General features: G+C 37.8%; 1 protein-coding gene across 4 annotated transcripts in view; it reads left to right on the top strand.

Moving 5' to 3' along the window:
• Nucleotides 1-3492: 3492 nt before the first annotated feature.
• Nucleotides 3493-18378, top strand: part of LOC105039157 (uncharacterized) — a 69417-nt gene continuing 54531 nt past the window's right edge. Inside the window, exons 1-12 of one of the 4 annotated variants that reach the window (XM_073244707.1) lie at nucleotides 3493-3914; nucleotides 4033-4224; nucleotides 4554-4709; nucleotides 6946-7239; nucleotides 8187-8404; nucleotides 8489-8563; nucleotides 8781-8847; nucleotides 11281-11609; nucleotides 12450-12683; nucleotides 12781-12968; nucleotides 14952-15084; nucleotides 15190-15298. In XM_073244707.1, coding sequence (XP_073100808.1) covers nucleotides 3647-3914; nucleotides 4033-4224; nucleotides 4554-4709; nucleotides 6946-7239; nucleotides 8187-8404; nucleotides 8489-8563; nucleotides 8781-8847; nucleotides 11281-11609; nucleotides 12450-12683; nucleotides 12781-12968; nucleotides 14952-15084; nucleotides 15190-15298 — 2263 coding nt within the window. In that variant the 5' untranslated portion in view covers nucleotides 3493-3646. The remainder of the gene's footprint in view (nucleotides 3915-4032; nucleotides 4225-4553; nucleotides 4710-6945; nucleotides 7240-8186; nucleotides 8405-8488; nucleotides 8564-8780; nucleotides 8848-11280; nucleotides 11610-12449; nucleotides 12684-12780; nucleotides 12969-14951; nucleotides 15085-15189; nucleotides 15299-18378) is intronic. The other 3 variants (XM_010915189.4, XM_073244710.1, XM_073244711.1) reach the window with 3 other exon arrangements.

The raw sequence follows: 18378 nt of genomic DNA, 5'->3' as shown, positions 1-18378 counted from the left end.
GTTCTTAATTAGATACCTCATTTTCTCTCCCTTGTTAAGCGACAAAACAATCAAATTCAACTTCAATATTCCAAATTGCAAAGAAAACCAACAAAAAGGGTGAGTTCAGTGGTGGAACGATTGAGATTTTATTCAGCAATGAAGATAAAAGTCAAAACTCTAGTTTCACATGCCATGCAACATGGAACTCCTTCAAGAAAATGTTGCACGACAGATCACAATCAAAGAAGAATTGGTCTTCCTGGATACCTCCTCCTTTGGGATGTGCTCTTTGAATTTCGATGGAGTAGCCACTGACGAATGAGCTGCTGATGGTTTTATCATACGAGATCATGAAGGTTCTATGTTAGTGATTGGTGGTAAGCTCCTCCTTTATTCCTCAGTACCTTTTGCTGGACTTATAGATGTCTGGTTAAGGATCAAATATCTTGTATCCCACTTTCATACTCAGTGAATATGGATTTAGGATGACTCTTTAGTTGTTGTCTCTTGGCTTATAAATATTCGACATAACAAAATGAATCTATCTCCCTAGATACGAGACATGAAACTCTAGTTAACTTCTTTTCATTCCATTAAGATTTCATATATATGTCAGGAAGGAAATCAAGCAGCTGATTGGGCTGCCTCTCATGCTTTGTCAGGAGATCTGTCTTTTAATTCTAACCTCTTGCACCAATATCCGGATCTGATTCGTATCTTGAAGGTTGATGTCTATCCTATTGCTTTTCTAAGACATGGATTGTAGGTCTAAATCTCATGCCTCACTTGCGGTTGGTTGGGCTGCTTTCAACAGGTTTATTGGCGCCAGAAACTCTGAATTGATCTTGCTAATAGTTGGGTCGATTTCACATTAGTTTTATGACCATTCAGCAGTTTGTGAGATTTTAGCTTTGCTAGAGTTAATGATTTTAATCTTTCTATTCTTTCATAGCTGCTATGGATATTTTCTGCTCTGGTTGCTAAGCAGTGTTATAGGAATGATGATGATGCTGACTAGTTACCATTGTGCCAGTAATTCTTATACTTGTTATGTTACAAAGAGGTGTGCAATCTTTTACTGTTTTTCATCGGGGACATACAGTCTCATGGGAATATTTGCTTGTGCCACTATTATACTGTTAGCTCTGAGTTCCTGTATTGCCTTTTATCTTTTTCTCTTTATCTTAGTTTTTTGTCTTTTGATATGGTTTCAATATAAATGCAGAGGGGGTTTCACAGGGCTGCAATATCATCAGCCATTTTTTTGCTCAATCATCCAAACTATCACACACTGCCGTTTGTTGCAGCAGGATCTTCTCTATAATCCATCTTTCGCTGTCATCTTCAGGTGGGAGCTGAGAAGGCCAAAGCTGTACATGGTGGATTTATTTTGGATGTTAATGTATCGGATCCTCATGACATTCGGTTCCTCCCCCAACTGGGGGCTTAATGACAGCACATTTTGTTTGAAGATAATCACTGGTGGGTGGCTCCCCAAGGTTTGGTTTGTCTTTCTGATGTTCCAATGGCATCCTTATATATTCGCTTTCTTTTTGCTGGATTCTCAATGCACTCCCAATTTCTACTTATTTGCTGCAAGCATTTTAGAACCTTGGTTCTATTATGCTGTGCTTATACTTGAGATCGTTCAACTCATTATGGTTGATGGGATAAAGGCCAAAGCTGGACTTTACCTTCAATCACCCTATACTTCATGTCTGATTGCTCAATTATAGTATCCATACTGCCACAGATTTATTTGCAACAGGGAGGTACATCAGATTTTATGTGGTATATATGTTTGTTCATTTGGGTAGCCAGGTGGAAAGGGTTTCTGCTATCTTCTAAGCCTGTCTTTCTTTTATTTCCTAAATAGCAGAGATTCAAATCAATATCTGATGGAGGGTGCCAATCATCAACTATTTATTCCGCATCTGTTTGGTTCTATCCAGAATCAGGGGCGCTGGAATAAAAATGCCCGTCTTGTACTACTTCCTTTGTATTTGTGTGGTGGCTTCTACTTTAACATTTTACTGTCGCTTCTATATAACGAGGGTGTTGTCTCCTTAGTTCCTACTTTTAAACTTACATTCAGATGTATGTACTGTAGTCATCTTGCACTGTTGGCCTGATTTTAGGATCACTGTACGCAGGCCTTTTGGGTGCTCTTTTTTGTACAGTTCACGTAGTAATCAATGATTACAAAAAAAAAAAAAAAAAAAAAAAAAAAAAAAAAAAAAAAAGGTCTTTCCATCAGATGGAATAATCACTAGCTCACCAGACCACGAAACTATTTTATGCAATAATAATATATTTAAGACTCTTTTAATAGTTATATGCATGATCTATAAAATTCAATTTTAATATGGTATATTAAGTAATTTTTTTATGAGCTAATATCTAGAATCATGCATTCCCACATAACTCCTTCATTTTTTTTTCGATTACAAACGGATGGTCACACGACTCTGATACGAAAGCAGTCCAAAAAATCAAGATACACGACCAGCGGACAATCTTCGTCCTGTCTCCAAATCCAATCATTAGAGTGCTCCGCAACATATGCCGCCATCCAATCTGCTGCAGTATTTGCTTCCTGATAAACATGCCGAATTTTGACTTCAACAGCTTGACGGAAGAAGGTCCAGACATTCCGAATAAACGGATAGGCCTCGAACTGTATTGCATCTCCCTGGATTCAAGCAACGATGGTAGCAGAGTCATCTTCAAGATAGATCCTCTCCACGTGAAGCTACTATCTAGCGAAGATGACACTTGTCCAGATGGCACGAAGCTCCACACTTAAGACAGAAGGTTCAAAGAGGTGCGAACTACTAGTTGCCAAGAATCTAGCATCAGAACTATGAATGATGAAGTCCGCACCATCTCTTCTATCCTTGATACAATCCAATGGTTCTTTCAACGTAGAGATTGAACATATGAAATGCACGTGGGGTATGCAGGTGAGCTTGATCAATCAACCTGATTATTTTTATTATTTAGATAATTAATAAATATATCATTAGTTTTGAAATACAAATATGGATTTGAGAATCAAATAGAGCTGGTACCTACAATAGAATGTAAGAAGTTGCTAAACGTTCATTAGATGGGGCTTTGGTGGGCTAGTGGCAAAGAGACTGGTTAAGGGCTACGATAGGTTTTCTAGACTTCGGAGGAAGGAGAATATTCGGTAAAAAATTTCATTAATAAAATTTATTGAGAATAAATTATGAATGTTTTATTCATTTAATTATTTAAGTATAGGAAGATATCTTTTTGAAAATATATTTAAAAAAAAAAAAATCAACTAAAGATGATTTGAAAATAATCATACAAAATATTAAAAATATTGCTGGGGCACGGTTCAAGCCAAAACCCTCTCCTTGATGGTGCGCGGGAGTGCAGAACCAGAGATGGAATCAAGCACGGTGGAGACGCGTGGAGAAGATCGCGTCCCGATAGTCGACAAATCCAACCACTTGCCCCCAGTTTCAGACTGCAGTGCAAGAAACAGTCCCCGCCAACGACGGGCACTCGAACTCCAACGCCTCCATTTCGGGCCCAGCCCACTCCTCGAATATATAGTTCGCACGTCTCTCGTGCCTCATTCTGGCGTCACTGAGGCGAATCAGCGAGCAGCCTGCACGAGAGAGAGAGAGCAATGCGCGGTGGCGGGATCTTCGGAGGCGCGGAGGCGGCGGCGGCTTCCCGCTCGCGGCCGCAGCAGCGGCGAGGCGGCTGGTGGACGCAGCAGCGGCAGCAGGTGGTGAAGCGGCGGGAGCGGTGGCTGGTGGCGCTGGGGATCGCCCTTCACGCCGTCTACATGCTCAGCATCTTCGACATCTACTTCAAGACCCCCATCGTCCACGGCATGGACCCCGTCCCCCAGCGCATCTCTCCCCCCGCCAAGCGCCTTGTCCTCTTCGTCGGTTCGTTCCCTTCTCCTCCCTTTTTTGATTCCTCTATGCGCTTGAATCGATTTCTTCTTATTTTATTTTATTTTATTTTTTTACGGTAATGTGGGTTTGGATCTGAAACTGGTTGCAGCCGACGGCCTGCGAGCGGATAAATTCTTCGAGCAAGAATCCGAGGGGAAGTTTAGAGCGCCGTTCTTGAGGAGCGTGATAAAGGATTGGGGGAGATGGGGGGTCTCTCATGCCCGTCCGCCTACGGAATCGAGGCCCGGCCATGTTTCCATCATTGCGGGTTTCTATGAGGACCCTAGTGCAGTCACAAAAGGTGAGGCCTTCTTTTGATAGCCCGTGATAATTTACTCTTTGCTTCTTGAATTATTTTTTAGTAGGTTTTCACTCTCAAAGCTTCACCCTTGATTGATCCTTTCTTTCTTTCCTTCTGATAGTTCTTAAAAGAAAATTACTGACCCCTTCTTCAGTCTTTCTTCAAATCACGAGACCACCTGCATTCACATCGATGAATGTCTACTCTTAATTCTTTTGGAACTTAGCCTTAGTCACGCATAATTTCTCTTACTTATTTGTTGATTTGTATCAGTTTGTTAACATATTTAGTCCACCTCAGATGCTAAATCTATGTCATGTCACTTGCAGGGTGGAAAGCTAATCCAGTTGAATTTGATTCCGTTTTCAACCAGAGTAGACACACAATTGCTTTTGGAAGTCCTGATATTGTTCCTATATTCTGCAGTAATTTACCTCACAGCACCTGGAGTTCTTACCACCCTGATTTTCAAGACTTCGCAACAGGTTAGGTCCACTTGCATACATTGAAAACAGATTACTATTATAGATGTCTAGATTGGGATTTGGAATTGGCATATGTCATGTGCTAATTTCTCTATATGACAGTATACTTGTATAGAAAACCTTTCCTTCATTACCGCCTTGTAGTATAGGCACCGAATGTCAGTATGCTTGGAAAGCTGGTTCTCATATTTTGATTTGGGAGTTTGCGACCTTCTTGTCTTCCATGTATGACCTTCCACCCCCAAAATAGTCGAAAATTCTTGTCTGTCTTAAATTTGCTTACAAGGTTAGTTGACTTGCTATGAGCAAATCGAGTTAGATCCACATAATTTATTTACTGAGCAATAATAGTTGACCTCTGTCATAAGAGTCACGAGGGAAACTCTTTTATGATGCTTTTGTACTGGTTCTTGTAAAGTATTCATTTTCAACATTTTATCTAGGTGAGAAGGTGTGGTAGATACCAATGACCTTAAGGCTGATTGATCTCATGTTCTGTCATACTGCCTTTAAGGATTAGTTTCTTTCTTTCCCCTTTTGTAGCCAGGGAAGCTACACTGATTGAAAGTTATTTGTGTCACCAACAAAATCGGAAGAAGATTTATGATGCTATATTATTATGTCACAATTTTCGTATACAATCAAAAGCAGAGATTGGAGTAATGCTTAGGAAGATTTGCATCTTAAAATTGATAGCCAAAGTATAAGAAATAGGTTTCTTTCGTTGGAATTGTTTTATGAACCCATATAGCCATGTCTCTACAATGCATGGAATGTGTATTTCTGTTCGTTTGTGTGTGCCGTAGCATGTCAAGTAAGAGATGAAACTGATATGTTGACTGATATGGTGCTTCAGCTGTCTAGTGGAGTAAGTGATCTGCTGGTAGTAGAAGGTTTTGAAGTAAAAAGGTCAATTTGAAGAAGAAAAGAGGAATAAATAGGGAGAAAGGAAATAACAAGCAAAAACAACCAAATTAATTTGTTGGAGAAGAACAAGAGTACGAAAGAGTGGAAGGATAACAGGGAACAAGATGAACAAGAAGAAATGGAAAAGAGAAATGAGAAAGACCAATTTAATCTGATATAATCTGGTATGGTATAATATGAACTACAGCACTAGAATGCTCTTCTTGGAAAACTGGATGGTATAATATGTATTACTAATTTAATCTGATTTAAAACTTTGTTTTGAGGCAACCCAATTTATCAACAATAACCCTGATGATGGATTGGTAGGACTCAGGTAGAGTGACTCAAATATCCATTTATTTAAATAATGATTGGGTACATAATCATCCAACTTATTATTTATGAAGGTTGATATCCAATTTATAGCGATTATTGATTAGTTGTTCATGGCATGCACACCCTAAGTTCTGCCATGATAATGCAATAATTTGTACTTTATATCATTTTTTGTAGGCTCTTTAGGTTGGTTCTCATTTATAGAATTATTGTTATTTTGGCATTGAAATGGATTGTAGTTTATATTGGGCTGGATCCTTGTTTGCCAGGATAATATGATCTTGTTAAAGGGTCTATGGTGATGTAATGGCATTGATGAGGAAAAAGCATGCTTGACAATTAAGTGTTGAAATGGTGTATCTTGGCATCTTGTGTGGGATATATGTATACATATATTGTGGAGTTAGCCATTCAAGATCTATATATAGCATTAAAATGGCTATGATAATAGAGCTGGTGTCAGCATTATCAACCAGAGAAGTTTTTTGCCCCTTTTTTTTTCTGTCTTATGCATTGAAGGCCTCCCGTCCCGCCCCCTCATGATCTCGATAGTTTTCTTGTGAGTTTTTCTGATTCCTTGAACTGCATGCCTGCTTTAACATTTATTGGTTAAAGTATATCAACAAAGTATGGTCATTTCCCCAAAATTTAGAATAATACAAACTTTTTCATATTGTTCTTGCTTCTTACCACATTTTTATTTGTATACTGGATGATATACAGTTATGATTAGTTATTAAATATATTTTGCATTTTAACAACATTTTTTGATTGATTAGAAACACTAGTTTCTATCCTCAACTATGAAATGAATTTTCTGGATCTGAAACCTAGTTGAAAAAAATATGGTGGTCTATATTTTCTTTTTTATTATTATTTTTTTTAATTTTTAGATGAGAACTGGGAAAATCCCAATTCAAATATTTTCTTAGTTCTTACATGGATATAGTTTTGGATATGCTTTTTACTGGTCTAAGGAATTTTACTGCAGATGCATCGTTCCTGGATCACTGGTCATTTGATCAATTTCGCAGCCTTGTGAATAGATCTTATGATGATCCTAAACTAAGGAAGTTACTCCTACAGGATAAATTGGTCATATTTTTGCATTTACTCGGTTGTGACACAAATGGTCATGCTCACCGGCCCTATTCATCCATCTATCTGAACAACGTTAAGGTTGTCGATCAAATTGCGGAAGGTGTCTATAACCTCATGGAAAGCTACTTCAAGGACAACCAAACAGCTTATATTTTTACAGCAGACCATGGAATGAGCGATAAAGGTTTGAACAAAATAGATGCATCTTTTACACTTCTCCTTTTCTTTTACTCTCTTTCTGTTTTCTCTTGTTACATTGTTTTTAAACTTATGTTATTAGATACAGATTAACTTTAGTGCACTAAAAGTTGCTTAATTGGACATATTCTATTTTAATGAAATTTTTAAGTTGCTGAAGACGAAGCTTTTGTTGGGTCAATATTCAGTGTGAACCTTCTACCTTTGCTAACCTGCAATGTTATACGACCAGCTGGGAATCTCTGTACATTTCTATCTATGTTAAGTTTGAGAATTTTTGAAATTGATGCAGTTAATGCAACAATATACCTGTTGGGTCAATAGCTTAAGAATTGACTCATCCTAATTATGTGATACACTATGTAGTATCTTACCAGTCTCTGCAAATTCATGGTAATCATAGATTGCGAGTACTCAAAAAATAGGGAAAGAATGGAAGCACATGCATTTTTTCTTTCTCTTTTTTTTTTTTGGTGTAGAAGCTTGAAACTAGATAAAGAGGGCAACGGAAGGAAGTGAATAAATCTTAATAGTCAATGCAGACTGAAGTTTAAATGCAGTTTGTAGAAAGCTATAGACCTTAGCTACTGATATTAGAGAATTGTTGTTGGATGTCACTGGCATAAGAAAGCAAGCACATTGTGCTGAACGATGATCTAAATTTTTTAAATACTCTGATGGGAAATCCATTAAAATTCCATTTCTTGCGGAGTAAAGTCATCACACTATAACTGTATGGAACTTGAACAATGTGATGATCCATATTTTCTTGTTTGAGTGTTATTTGTGCGATGCTTTAAAAGGTCACATAATATAGCATGTCCTTCTTTATGATCGCATCCATTGTGTAAGTAACAATTTGTTTACCTTGGAGTGTGCAATACCATTGTTCTTCCTCCTGACGTCCTGACATAGTATTGGTTTTCCTGATAGGAAGTCATGGGGATGGGCATCCCTCCAATACAGACACTCCGTTGGTCGCATGGGGAGCTGGCATTAAGTATCCCAGACGGTTGATCCCAAGTAGCCAATCTGACGATGGTTTTCGTTTTGTTGATGATCATAAACATGATATGCCCACTCCTATTGAGTGGGGCCTTACAGGCATTGAAAGAATAGATGTCAATCAGGCTGATATAGCACCCCTAATGGTAATATAGTGGTTTCCAAGTGTTCATCTATTCATTAGCAGATATCTCTACCTTTTTCCCATTGTTGATTTTTAAAATTGACAGGCTACTCTTGTTGGTTTGCCATGCCCAGTTAATTCAGTTGGGAATTTGCCGCTGAGTTACCTTAGGTTGAGCGAGGTTAGTTTCCCAAATATTTTAAAATGGATAAAATGTTATTGGAAAAAATCATTGCTATTGCATTATAATAGGATCATTAATTTATTTTTGGTTAACTTTCATGTTTGTTATGTTCATTAAGGTGCTTTATCTACCTGCAAGAAACACAATTCACTTTTATTTGTAACCTGCCAATATATTAGTGCATATTTACACATGTTTGGTTCACTTCAAATAGGCAGAAGAAGTTGAAGCTGCTCTGGCAAATGCAAAGCAGATTCTCAATCAGTTCCTTTGCAAGTCACGTATCCTCTGTCCGGAATAGTATTTTGTTTATTACCTTTTCTATTTTTTTGTTACTGTATATTTGAGACATATTTCAAAATGCTTTAGTTGTTTTCTAGGATATATCATGAAGTGATGAATTAGAAATATTTCTGCAGTCTGCTCTACTATATGGTTTGATGATATCGATACGATTTTCTTTCTGATAGTCAAATGTGAATTCATATATCTAATCCATTTCATCTGCAATTGTCTATGAATGATACTTAAGTTACTGTGAACTACTTTTTCATAAGACACACATCCTCCCCATGATCAAAATATAGGCAGCTAATTTTGACAAGAAAAATGAAGAACCTTAAGGACTGTGAATTTACAATTCATATGGTGTTTCTTAAATTAAAAAAAAATATATATGTGGCAAATATCTAAGAATAATCATTGTTAGAATCTTTTCCAAGTTTATCTCCAATCTTAATCAAATGGGGATTGATTTTGATAAGTGCATTGGATTTGTATCAATTTGATGTAAAGCTAGTTGGCGTGAAGATGTATGGACTTTGGAAGTTGCTGTACTTTTTGTGCATCATTTTCCGTATTCTTTGAACACCGATGTTTATGCTATTGATTATATGGGCTATCTAAATCTGTTTTAGGCAACATGATTATTATGCTATATCCAGTGGCTGCTCCTATCCTCCGTGCAGGAGGAGGTTCTGGTTTTCGAATGTTGGCATTATTGTTTCCAAAATATTTGACCTTGATCATTCTAATTGGTTATGCTCCCATCAATATTCTCAGACGCAAAAGAATTTATCAGTAAGTGGCACACTGGTTGGATAATTACAGACTGATGATTTTGCTGCATTGTTGTGGCTTTCATGACCAACCAACGAACAATTTCCTACGTTTTTTTTTTTCGAGGGTTGGCTTGATGATTATTTTGCCATTTGGCTATCTCTTTGTCACTGACATCCATGGTATTGGAGGTCTTCTCATCTGTACTTCTACCTAGATTCGAGTTGTCTTCTTTTGTTTTTGTTTTTTCTCCACTTTCCCGGTTGCCTCAAATCATTTCTGTGCATATCCTATACCAAGCCAGTTGGTTCTTTCCGTCCTATTCTTAATTTTTGTTTCCTATGGTTTCTTTGTAACTCTATCCCTTTTTCACCATACATCCACCTTAGTGTTTTTTTATCTGCTTTAAGTTGTAAAACATAGAACTATACTTTTCCCAACGTCTTGAGTTCTCATGTTCAAGACTTGTTTTGACTGATAAATAGAATTTGAGAAGCATATATGCATATCATTTACTAATGATGGCAATGGCCCACATTGTTCATTACGGAAGCCTTAAGATGTGTTTGGTCATCACTTTTCTATTAAACTTAGGATTAGATTAGACATAATTAATGGTCATTTACTGCTAAATGGTGCAAGACTTACAGAGTAGTCAATTACTGCTTTGGTTGATGAGATGCTAAATGATACAATAATGTTTGAGAAATGTATTGATGGCTTACAAAATGGCTAACCCAAGTTTCTTGTGATATGAGTAGCTCTCCACATGCTAGAGTGGATAGGTGGGACAATAAAATGCTCATCTCATGAAAGATGTGTCACGAATGGATGCTGAACAACCTCTAATAGAAATATCAGCTACAATGTCCTAACTCTGCACCAAATCGTGACTTCGTAAAACACCCTACCTCTTGGACTTATGGAAGACATAAACACAAGAGTTTGACAAATAATTAGGACACTGACATCATAAGTCTAACTGATATCATAAAAGCTTAGCGTTGGAGAGGGAAGGGTGATGGGAGAAGCTTTGTTGACTCGGGAATATGGAAAGTTCTGTAAAATACTAAAATTACATGACACATGATGACAACCATCTTGCTGATCCCATTCAAGTATGAGCAGTGTTTCAGACTCTGGATTGCATATTGGAGGCACAGGACATACTGAGGTGGACATGAAAAAAGTAATGGCGACTAAACTAACATTTTTAACTAAACATACATCTTAGCTTTATTTTCGACGAAGTATATTGGACTGCTTTAGCTTCTGCAGAGTCTAGAAAGGACCACAGCCTTCTAATTATGTCCCAGAGGAATTAAAAATGAGTCTTGATTGTGGATGCGTCAATCTGTTTTTTTAGGTTTCCTGGCATGAGTTCTTAGCCTCCTTCAGATAGAATTACTACTATATCACTAGGCTTGCACGTAGTTTTTTTTTTCTTAATGATGTTTATTGGTGTTCACATCTAAATCTCACAATCTAGCTCTCTATTAAATTTCCTGAACCTTTCATCTTGACGGTAAACTTATCTCATCTCCTTGCGCTCATATATAGATTGTTTTGCTTTAGTTGGAAGCAGGAGCATGAAGGTTGATCCTTCTTGGCATTTACCAAATATATACCTTCTGTTTCCTTAATTTGAGGCAAAGAGCTAAAGCAATCAAATTCTCTTTGGTTCAAGCAATTTAAGCCTTTGGCAAATTATTCCTATGTTCTCAGTCAAATTGAAGATCTCATAGCTGCAAGGGATTACAAAGCTGCCATGAAATTATCCCAGATCCTGAGAAGCCTGTCCCTGTCAGGCCTCCATTATTTTCAAACGTATGATTGGTTGATGTTAATGACCACAGTTACCCTTGGATATGTTGGGTGGATGGTAAACCTTATCCTTCATGTGCTGCAGTCTTACACGTCTTTTCCGAGAAATGATTTGTGGAAGAAGAATCAAGCTTTCCCTCTTGGAATCACCGAACAACAAGTAAGACTTTTTGAAACAGATCTCATGACCGAAGTTTTTGTCGACAGTTCTCTTTGCATTCGTTTATAATCTTATTATCTGTATAGTAAGTAAACATATCTTATTTACATCTTGTTTGTTAAAATAGCATCTGATAACTGTGAGTGCTTTCCTTAGGCATCTCTCTTCTTATTCAGGTATTAATCAAAATGTCCTTATTATATTAGAATAACACTGTCGGCAGCCATTTTAATGGCATCCTAGTTATTGGATAGGCTATTTGATGTTATGTTTTGATATTACAATAAAGCTGAAATGACAGTTGTTCTTTAACTATGTCTTCTCTTAAATTATAAAAAAGTTAATGTTTCTCGGAGTCATAATATGTAAGAGATGAATGCAGTATTCTATATAATTCCTTGTTTTCTTCCCCTCTTTTTCTGCTTTTGTACGTTTGCAAGTGTAATGGAACATGAGTGGCTGCATGGTTACATGAACTTAAACTGCATGATCAGTAAAATAGCTCTCCCCTCTTGACTTCTTGTTTACCAGCTTTTACCTGGCTGCCTTGACCAGAAGTGCAGCACCATGTTTCTCACAGTTGGTCTTAGTATAGAAGCTTGTTTGAAAAGTTCATGAACTAAGTTACTAAAGCATGCAACTTGTATATATTAGGGTTGCACTCCAATAGGGAAAGGAAGATAACGTTGCAATTGCTTCAAAAATTTCATATTTTATGAAACTTTTCAATATCTCACCTGCTAATTTTCAGTTATATCTACGATCTCTAGTTGACACTAGATCTCCTCTTTTTTTCCCTCCTAAAAGTTCTCTTTATTCTTTGTCATTTTTCTTTTGCAGGTATATCTAGGTGGATGTCTGTTGATGGCTTTATTCTTTATAATGTTGTTTCTAGAGAACTCTCCACCTCTTTACCATGTGTATGTTTCGATGACAATATTTCTGTGGACACGGATCTTTTGTAATTATCAATTTTTAAAAGAATTATGGAGAGAACTATGCAGCAGAACATTTAGTTCTAATATCAAGCTTTTAACCATTTTTGTGGTGGCAATATTTGTTCTTGAATTTCTGGTATGTATGATTAACATTCATTACTCTACCTGCTATCATGTAATTAAGAAAGCTTGTGGATTGAGTTTCAACATTTTACCTACTGTACTTTGTACAGGTGGCTAGCTTCTTTGAAAGGAAGCTGTACACTTGGTGTTTTCTGATCGTGGGATTACTTGCTGCGATTTTTGTATTAATATTCATCCCTGGAAAACTTTTCTTGGCAACATATGTATGGGTGGCTTGCTGGTTCATATCCATATTTACATTGATGCCTGCAGAAATTCCTGACAACAACCATTTAGTGTAATGCTCTTATTCTTTTCTTAAATGTAGTCCATGCATTGATATTTACTGAATACTTATCCTTTTTGGATAGTAACTTCCACATTGTTTCACATGCTTGCTGCTAATTTTAATCAGCTACCTATGGTCTTAAAGATACATTTTGATTCTCATGTTATGGAGGATCTTGATACAAGCCTTAATATGGAGTAGGTTTTTGGATACTGCAGCTTCTTAAATATCTTCATGTTTTTGTATCTATGGCTCTGTTCTTCCTGTTGGTTGCTTTTGGTGCCACCAGTGATTGCCGAACTGACTCGAACCAAGCAGTTCAGCCAGTACAGAAGTAACCCGGACTAGATGGTTCGGCCAATACCGAACCGATACCAAGTCGGAATGGATCAATGAGTCGGGTCGGTTTGGTTATAGAACCCCTCCCCCACCCACCGCCAATTAGATATTTTTGTATGTACCTCCTTTCTTTCAAGGGTTTTGATGGTTCGAGGCCACCAAACACTGCTTGCTTGCCCCTCAGCCGTCACTAGTAAGCCCTACCTTCCTCTCGCTGTTGCTCTACTAGGGTTAGAGTTAGGGTTTAGCTCTCGACCCTCCGCTTCTTTGTCCAGTTGCTCGCCCCTCCTGAATGATAAACCTCCTCTCTATCTATCCCCCTTCCTCCCCCACTTCCTCTTTCTCTCTTCCTCTCTCCTTTTCTCCCTCTACCCCTCCCTCTCTCTATTTTCGGTATGCCTTGGAATGGCATGATGTGGACCCATACCATATCGAACTGGTCACCGGCCGGTACAACCTATGATGCCGGTTTGGTGAACTTTGGGTACCACTATCATGTTTGCTACTAACTCTGGGTCTTGAGTTGGGACCTTTGTTCCTTAATTTTTTGATGTGACTTATCTTTCTGTTAAGTTGTTACATGGCATAAATGCTGCAGGTTGATAAAGCATCTGACCTACAGTTTTCATTATCATGAGTTCTGAATTGATCCTCTTTAATCCTCTTTGATATATGAATTTCATCTATGATTTTTCTGGTTCTAACTTCTAAGTCTTTCTGATATGTTAAGGATGTCTGTGTTCATCTATCTTAACTTCACAGTTGTTTACTTTGGGATTGTGATCCAAATGTTTTTCTCCAATTCTATGGATGAATATCCATCTTCAGAAAATGCAACAGTTGGTCAAATTACATGTCATCAGTATTTCCTCATATTAAATTCACAAGGCATTGTATATCTCAGCAAAGCTTTTTTGATTGCCTTTTTACCTCTGCACTTGGAAGCATTCTGTGTTTTTTCCATCCTCATGACTCATCATGCTAGGAACCTACAAAAGTTGTATCTGCAACTCTCTCATTTCATGGTTTTAGGTAAATTGAATTTTTAGCCACAATTTAGCTATGTCAGGTTGCTGAACTTAAATAACTGAACAGGGATTTTTGTTTGGTAGTTAATTATGGTTAAGCTGCACCAAACAAAATAGAGTACATCAAAAATTAACATTGCTTATAATTAGTCTGAGTTTTGAAAATTATTCTTGTAATCTAATCCAACATTTTCAGCCATGCTTTTTATAGTATCCAATATCTTAAAGCTTATACCAGTATATATTGTTATTGCCCCAGTTTGTGATTATATATTTTATTATAATAGACAATATCTTCTTAGGCAATGTAAATCTGAAAATCTGATGTAATAGTGAATAATTGGCATAAATTTTGCAAAGTGCTCAAAATATTCCATCTTTCTTTTATGGAGTCATAACTCATAGCTTTTTCCTTTTATATAACTGGTTGAACAAGTATTAATTGGTGCAAGAATTATTACCAATGATGTTTGGGATATCTATCAAGCATTAATTGATGGAATAAATGCTTGTCGTTTTATAAACCTATCCTATTTCCTTTGTATCCATTTATGACATTGTCCAAGTATTATATTTTGCTCCTTTAATGGTGATTGAGGTGTTTTAATCAAATATTTATATGCAGAACTGCTAGTGGGGCTTTGATAATACTGATAGGGATGGCCTCCAGATGGTTTGATTTAAGCAGTGACAGGGATAAATTTTGGTCGTATATTGGCCAATTTAAGGAGCAGAAGTCTTGTCTCTTTCTTGTTCAGGTACGAACTGGAAACCTGAGCTGCTAACTTTTAGTTTATATCGAAGAGTGTTTATTTAAGGCATGCTATTTTTTCAGTGAACTTTTTTCCCCTTTTTGTGATTAGGCTCTATTAGTTGCCTTATCATCAGCAATGGTGTGGCTATCAACTTCTCATAGGGCTCAGAAGAAAGGACTACTCCTAGTGCACCAGTTAATCAATTGGTCTATTACTGGTGATTTTAAAATTTTAAATCTTCTCATGTATCTTTCTTCTAATTTTATTTATTCATTTCTATAATGCTTGGTTAGATAGTCAAATAGATGATGGTAGTAATTCTCTTTCCTTATTGGTATTCTATGAATCTGCTGCTCTGTATAATTTTTGAGAAAGTAAGAGGGACAAAAAAATAGTTAGAGACGAATCTCATTTTCCAGTGTTTGGTAGTGACAAAGTTTAAAATAAGAGAAAAGACTTATGAGAAAATGAATCATTAGGTATTTGTCTGAGAGGCTTAAAATATTTTCTGTTTTAGGTGGTAATTTTTGGAGAATCGGATCGAGCTGACTCTCCTATTCCCTTAGGCCCCTATATGCAACTCTCTCTCTCTCTCTCTCTCTCTCTCTCATCTTTGCTCTTCTATTCATCAGAGGATTATCATTTTTTTTTCTTGTTAGTTCCTTGGTAACCAATCAAAATCCTAATGTCTTGAAGGAAGGTTGTATCATCCTGAAACGCCGGGTTCAGGGCATATTGAGACGTACTGGGGGGCAATCTGGCACAATTCCACCCCTTGATTTGAGAAACTAGTAGGGGAGGGGGAGAGGAAGAAGGAAAGAGAGAGAGGGAGGGAGAGGGCGGCCCTGGCCTTGGCCCCGACCTCGTTTTGGGGGGGGGGGTGTTGGTTGAAGCCCCCTCTCCTCTACAGCATCGTAACAAGGGTGGAACTTCTATTTTGAAATGAAGGAGCGCTTTGGCCTTTTTTTTTTTTATTTTTTTTTAAGTAAAGTTAGCAGAGGCCGAAGCCCTTGTTATAGCGCCGCAAAGGAGTGGGAGCTTCGAAAGCCCTTGCTTGCCCATGCTCTACCTCTCTCTTCACCGCCCTCTCCCTCCCTGCCTCTCTCTCTCTCTCTTCTGCCCTCTCTTACTCCGCCTCCCTCCCTCTCTTCTGCCCTCTCTCTTACTCTTTCTCCCTTCCTCTCTCTCTATCTATCTCTCTTTTCCTCTCTCTCCTCCCTCTCCCTTGCCGGTTCCCCCTTGTCGGTATGTGCCAGAACGGCACAGTACCGCACCATATTGTGCCACTGGCCTACCTGCATGGGAGCTTGTATTGGAACTGCAGGCCTTACTCGCAATGATTTTTTCACCCTATAAATTTATTTTTCCCATTCACCTATCAATTGTGGTGATGAAATCTCAAATTATTCTCAATAGAGGGAAGGGCAAATTTTGAACCGTAAAATGAGGGTTTAAGAACAGTAGAGGAAGACCTAGGAAGACAAAAGATTTTAGTTAAAGAACATGAAGGCTCGATTACATGCTTCAAATCTAAACTGTACATATCAAGTATTTGAATATCGAGATACGGAATGTACAAGTTAAGGGCCGGTATAGTATAATGCCACCAGTTCGGGCTAGTACACTTGAATCTTGAGTCCGTTGTCCAAATAAACATCTTGGTAAGTTACTAGCTCCATATGTTGGTGTCCTTTCTGTAATTTAGTTTTGTAGAAGGTTATATTAGTTTAGTTCATACTGTATCTTGGACATTGGAAAGCCATAGTACTCCAGGTGCTTGTGCCGAGCACCACGTGCAGTCTATGTAGTTATCCATGAGGCTGGTGTCTTGGCAGTTAGAAGATTAAAGAACATTGTATGCTCACACATGCATTGCACAACTATAGGGATGGGCTACACAAATATTTTCAAACAAGGAATCAGTAGTAAATTTTGTTAAAGTTAACCATTAGGTTGCGGTCTTGAAATCCATGTCATTGTACTTTTTGATCTTTCAATGAACATATCATGTTTTGTAGTTTATTATTGTGTGGAGTTCATCTTCCACCTTGATGAATGTGGAGATGCAAGTATAATTTCTTTTTGCATTGTGCAGGCTTAACATATCGAGTTTAAGCAGGAAAGTAATACATTCTTTAGAGAATGGTAAAATTTCTCAGTCGTGGCATGATTAAATGAAGGGGAGAGAACCAAAATCACATAATAATAAAATCGTTGGAAAACCGACAAGCGTATAGCATGTATTTTAATTTTTTTTTATGCGGTGAAAAACCAGATTGAACAATTTAATCTATACTACATGCTTAAGATCTAATCTTAACACCTATCCTAGGATCTATAACATGTTATGACGCATGTATACGATCTGAAAAACAAAATCAGCATGCATGATCACATCAAAAGAAGCGTCTGTAGATCATATCTACACTATACATCCTAAGTATAGTAAGTACGAGTTCAGAACTCGATATCTTAGCGCGGGTAGCAGATCTCCGCATCTGAAAACAATGGTCTTGTTAGTTGCTTGCAGCAGTGTAGGGTGTCTGATCTCTACAGGTGATCCACTCGTAGTCCTGTATTGATCCGTCGTCTCGGGAGTGCTAGCTCGCGTAACGACCTCTGGATGGTTGATCTATCTTCTGTCTTCAGACGTCCCGGACTCCTCCGGATGTGAAGAAGAAACTTATGGAGGATCCGGCGCTAGAATAGAGAGAGGAGAACTCTCTTCTCTTTGATTTTCCCTCATCCCAAAAATCCTAGAACAAATTTTTAGGACGCTTACCCAAGAGGAGAAGAAACTCCTCTATGCTCACATGCCAAGAAGAGGCCGCCCAACCCCAAGACCTCACGTCCAAAACCCTAACTTCAAAGATCTCTCAATGATCTCAATAATTTGATTCTTGTCCCACAAAAATCAAGGGTTTATATAGATATGGCGTGGAGGTGTTTGGATGGGAGCATATTTCTTATCTACACTTGAATTCAAATCAGATTTGAATTCGATTGGATCAACCAATTGATCCAAACTCTTGATCTCTATCAAGAGTGGGCGACAAGGGAGTGTGGGTGTAGAGTTCCATCATGCCAATCTGAATTTGGCGTTGGGAAGGGCATGCACACAAGGGTGGTCGGCTAGGGTAGGAGTCCAAGCTATTTTGGACTTTAGGGTTTAATCCAATAAGTCTCCAACCCAATCATATTAGATTAAACCAATTAGATCAATCTGAATCCAATCCAATTAGGTCCCAAATATGATTAAATCCTAATTAAATCAGAATTTAATTAAGCCTCAAGTCC

This window comes from Elaeis guineensis, chromosome 1, assembly GCF_000442705.2.
Source record: "Elaeis guineensis isolate ETL-2024a chromosome 1, EG11, whole genome shotgun sequence".
In the NCBI taxonomy this organism is placed as follows: Eukaryota; Viridiplantae; Streptophyta; class Magnoliopsida; order Arecales; family Arecaceae; genus Elaeis; species Elaeis guineensis.
Note: the sequence above shows the minus strand (reverse complement) of the source record. Positions and strands in the feature narration are given on the sequence as shown.